This window comes from Narcine bancroftii, chromosome 1 (assembly GCF_036971445.1).
Source record: "Narcine bancroftii isolate sNarBan1 chromosome 1, sNarBan1.hap1, whole genome shotgun sequence".
Classification (NCBI taxonomy): Eukaryota; Metazoa; Chordata; class Chondrichthyes; order Torpediniformes; family Narcinidae; genus Narcine; species Narcine bancroftii.
This window is the reverse complement of record NC_091469.1, coordinates 223,366,648-223,371,783: the sequence shown is the minus strand read 5'-3', so window position 1 is coordinate 223,371,783 and position 5,136 is coordinate 223,366,648. Positions and strand designations below refer to the sequence as shown.

Sequence of the window (5,136 nt, the reverse complement as noted above, 5' to 3'; positions counted from 1 at the left end):
ATTCCAGCGGCTAATGGACGTGGTCAACAGGGACCTCGACTGCTATCTTCATCTATCTAGATGACATCGTCATTGCCAGACCCGATACTAGCACCCACAAGACGCACCTCACCTGTCTGTTTGACAGTCTGCAGCAGTTCAGGCTCACAGTGAACCTGGCCAAGGGTCAGTTCAGCCTGCAAACAATAGACTTCCTGGGGCACCACATCACCTCAGAGGGTGCCATGCCACTACCCGACGTGGTGGAGGCAATCCAGAATTTACCTAAGCTGAGCATGACCAAAGGACTACAGTAGTTCCTGGAGATGGTCATCTTCTATCAACGTTTCCTCCCAGGAGCGGCCACCCTCATGCAGCCCCTGTTCTGTCTCATCAATGGACACCAGAGGCCACGGAGGCCTTCCACACCACCAAGGCGGCACTGATGAAGGCCACAGCATTAGCAGACCCGGATGCCACCTCCCCCCGCCCCTCACAATAGGCGCTTCAGACAGAGCGGTGGGCACGGTGCAAGAGCATTGGCAACCCCTCATCTTCTTCAGTAAGCACCTCCTTACACCAGAGCTCAAATACAGCATGTTCGACTGTGAACTGCTGGCCTTGTACCTGGCGATATGGCACTTCCACCATATGCTAAAGGGAAGAGTGTTCACCGCCTACACAGACCACAAACTGTTGACCTATGTGCTGAGTAAGGTCTCGGACCAATGGTTGGCAAGACAACAACGGTACATCTCCTACATATCAGAATTCACTGCGGATATCCGCCATGCCACCATAGTCCTGGCCTGTTGTCACCACAACCTGCTGAGGGTTTAACATCGCCCAGCTCACCAAGGACCAGAGGAAGGATGCAGACATCCAGGTGTACCAGATGGCCATCACCAGCCTGAAGGTCAGAGTTTTCAGCCCCACACCAGAACCAACCCAGCTGTGCAACATCTCCCAAGGCCGATCCTACCCATGACCTGGTGATGGTAGGCTTTTGACCAGATTCATGGTGAATCTCACCCCTCCTTAAGGTCCATGGTCCGTCTGTTCTCGGACAAGTTCATGTGGCATGGATTCCATCAAGATGTTACCCTGTGGGCTTGAACCTACTTATAGTGCCAGAGTACCAAGGTGCACCAGCATACCAAAGCCCCCCCTACAGACTTTCAAGCTGGCACAACACAAGTTCAAACATGTCCAGGTTGACATCGTCGGCCCCCTCCCAGTGAGCCAGGGTATGAGGTACCTGTTCACAACCATTGACAGATTCACCCGCTGGCCAGAGGTGTTACCTATGTCTGTGTGCAACACAGAGACATGTGGCTGGGCTTTCCTCGCCACCTGGATCATGTGTTTCAGCGTCCCAACCCACATTACATCAGTCCGAGGAGCGCAGTTCACCTCCCCCCTCTGGTCCAACCTGGCAAAATTCTGTGACAGCCAGGTCCACCATACAACAGCCTACCATTCCAAAGTAAACTGTCTGGTCAAACTATTCCACTGCCACCTGAAGGCTGCGCTGAAAACCCAACTGACCAGGCTGAACTGGATGGACGAGCTCCCATGGGTACTGCTCATGATCCGCACAGCACTGAAGGAGGACCTGCTAGCATTATCCGCAGAGATGGTGTACAGCACACCGCTTACCATCTTAGGGGACCTACATTTCAACCTCCCCCGCCCACAGACCAGCACATTAGATGTCCTGCACAGGCCGAGAGAGCAAGCAGGTGGAAACCCCCCCTGCTACCGTATAGATATAGCTTGCCACCCAGCCATGTTCCAGCGGATCTGCAGTCCACCCACTATGTTTTCATATGCAGAGGACAGTAACGGACACTCCTACAGTGCCCATATGAAGGCCCCTTCAAGGTACTGCGGAGAGACAGTATGGTGTTCACATTTGGACATGGGCAACCAACAGGACAGATTCACAGTCGACCGCCTCAAAGTCATGCACCTGGATTCCGACCTGCCAGTCCCCCGGGTCAAACACAAAGGTAGACCTTCAAACACTGTACATCTTTGAGAGTGGTGTCTCTTTACTCGGTAGTGCTGCCACAGAATCACTACAGTGGTAATTGTATTGTAAGGATTCTTCTTGTTTGATAACACAGAAGAGGCATATGAATTTGATGGGTGGGTAGCTGCTTTGTTCTTCCATCATTTACATTAGGCTTCCTTGTGCCCCCATGTATGAACTCAATATTCCAATGCCATCTCCAATATTACTCCTCCACCTTGAATGGTCATAGGTCAGGAATTCTTACAAGTCAATGGGGATTTTGCACTCCCAATAAAGCTTTGACAACATCCTTTCATCTTTTGGGTTGCTCACCTGCTGCTCTCACCATTTTCTCACTGGCACAGCCTTTGGGTCTCACATCAGCCTCGTGAGCAATCCCAGAACAGGAGAGCTTGCTTGCTGCGGTTGATACTGAATTATCAACCAAGAAGAAGATTATTTAAATTATTATTACCATTACATCAGATAATCAGGGAGGTGACATCACTTGTAGGAAATATTAACTTCTCCTTCCAGTGCATATGATTGGGACATATGTAACAAGGGAGTTTTATTACATTTATTTAGGAAAAATAATACTTGTTTAAAGATTTGCTATTTGCTCACCATCTACAAAACATCATGTTATCAATTTCTTATCAAAGTCAACTGTTTTCTCCACATAAACTCCTCAACTACTATCATTGCCACATCTTTCAAAATCAGGCAAGGTGTAAGTTGCCATTTACAAAATCATCGGCGAAAACTTTAAAATTGACTGAAGCATCAATTAAGGCAGAATGAATAGACCAAATTTCAGCTTTATACATGACATTTCTGTTTCTTGCTGGCGAGGCAAAATTACCACTGATGGCACTTGCAAAAAGAAACTGTACACAACATACACAGTTAGACAAAAATGTAAATAAACTGAATGTGCAATGTAGAGAGGAAAAAAAACAATAAAGTTTAAAAGAGTCCTAAAATGAGTCCCTGATTGAGTTATTAATGACGGCATTAATATTGAGGTCTCTGGCTTTTATTAACCCCCCACACACACACTTGGTCTCTCCATTCCCTGTCTCCTTTCACACAGACATAATAAATTCTACCTTGTCTCTTATCACATCCAATTAACACCTTTTGTTGGTCTGGATGCTTCCCCCATTATTTGAATTCTGAGACTTTCTGATTTATCCTGCTCTGCCTTTTCTGATTTTCCTTGAAGAAGGGCTCAGGCCTGAAACGTCGGTAATATATCTTTGTCTCCTATGGATGCTGAAAAGACCTGTTGAGTTCCTCTAGCATTTCCGTGTTTTTACATTGACCTCTTCTGCATACTTGAAATGTCATGCACGGCAGATATGGTGATCGATTGAAGGGAGAGCTCCAGTAACCGATCCATTTACGTGGAAGGTCTTCAACCTGTACAACAGTAGTGTCATTCGAGGTAACAAACGCGAGGTTGTTTTTAAATGGAGACGCGCAGAAGGGAGAAGACGAGCAAAAAAAGCCCAACGCATTTCACAGTCAAGACGTCAGAGACGGTCTCCCGCTAACTTGAACCATTTGGCTCACTGAACCCACTTGCGTCGACAGATGGAGCAGGTATAACACGCGGACAGAATCTTTCTTTCTGTTTCTTGGGCTCTCCGGGACAGCGAACGGAGACAACTTTATAATCCGAGGACGTGCCGTGGAGATGGGGATAACTTTGGACAATGCGCTTCAAGCAAACCTCTCTCCGCTGATGTGGACGATGAACGTGTTCGGTAATAAAAGCGAAGTAATTGAACTCCCATTCTACAACAGACAGATCAGGATTGTCTCCATGACTATCATTGCCACCCTGGCTTTCGTGGGGAACCTGGCAGTACTGCACAGAACCTGTTGCAAGTGCAAGAAGCGGAAAATTGATTTCCTCGTTACTAACCTGGCTGCTGCGGACCTGTGTGTGTCTATCGTGACTTTGCTCCCTCAGATAATTGGGGAATCGTTGGACGGCGAGTGGCCGGTTGGTGATCTTGCATGCAGATTTTTCAGAGTTCTCCAAGCTTTTGGACTCAGTGCGTCTTCCAATATTATAGCGGTGATCGCATTGGAAAGGCACCATGTCATAGTCACTCCAATGGACTCTCCTTTCCCCGCCAGGATCTTAGCTGCAGTTCCCTGGATCTGCGCTCTCTTTCTCGCAGCTCCCCAAGTCTACCTCTTCAAAATGGCAGTGCGGGGAAAAAGCAGGAAATGCTTGTATACTTTTGACCAGCTGCCCTTGCAGATGTTTCTAATATTTGAAGCTACGGTCGCGTTTTTGGCTCCCTTTTGCACTTTGTGCGTGGTGTTGATCAGAATCCTCTGGACTATTTGCAGGAAAGCATGTCTCATTGAAAATTGCAAACTAAGTGGAGAGGGTGACCAAAATCAGATCAATCGGTCAACTGATACCAGCAGCTCTCTTCCGAGAGCCAAGATAAAGACATTGAAAATGGTTCTCGTCATTTGCATACTCTTTATAATTTGTAGGTTGCCTTATTTTATAATAGAGCTGGAAGTTGCCTTTGGGGCATTGCCCGAGGCAGACGTGGAGATGATCGGACTCCTCGGAATCTTCGTGGTTTCCAACAGTGCCGTCAATCCATATGCCTACCTGTTTTTCAAGACCGACAACATCCACTTGAGCCGACTGGAAAAGAGAGTATGTTTCTCGTGTTTGAAAGGTTGCAGAGAGAACACCTTCCACAGGCGCATTGGGGAAAACACACGGAACACACCAGCATGACTGCCCCCGAGTCCGGGTATGATTTCCGTTCCCCAACCGTTAGACCGCCTCTTGTGTCACTTGTCGGTGAAGATTGCTTTGTCTTAATAGCTAGTGGAGAGTGCGCCCCATAGATTACACAATTCGATTCCTTGGATTGTTTCAAGTAGTAAGGGAGATATGGTAGTTAAGGATTCGATTATTTTCGTTGCATTCTTTGTTCAATCTTGAACTATTCAACCGTGTTGAACGACAGAAATCACATTTTAGAAACTTGTCTTCTATTTTCCGTAGACTGGGAATGCAGTCCGCAGGAAAGCTTCCACCCCCCCCCCCACCCCCACCCCCACCCCAACCCCAATATTTTGATACGATTCTCCTA

At 47.4% G+C, this 5,136-nt stretch overlaps 1 protein-coding gene across 1 annotated transcript; it reads left to right on the top strand.

The window, feature by feature from the left end:
- The first annotated feature begins 1,060 nt into the window (after positions 1 to 1,060).
- On the top strand, positions 1,061 to 4,893 carry LOC138754180 (uncharacterized). Its single transcript, XM_069918109.1, is given in 3 exon segments — positions 1,061 to 1,991; positions 3,658 to 4,743; positions 4,746 to 4,893. Coding segments are annotated over 3 exon segments (2,160 nt in total). The 3' UTR covers positions 4,889 to 4,893.
- Positions 4,894 to 5,136: the final 243 nt, after the last annotated feature.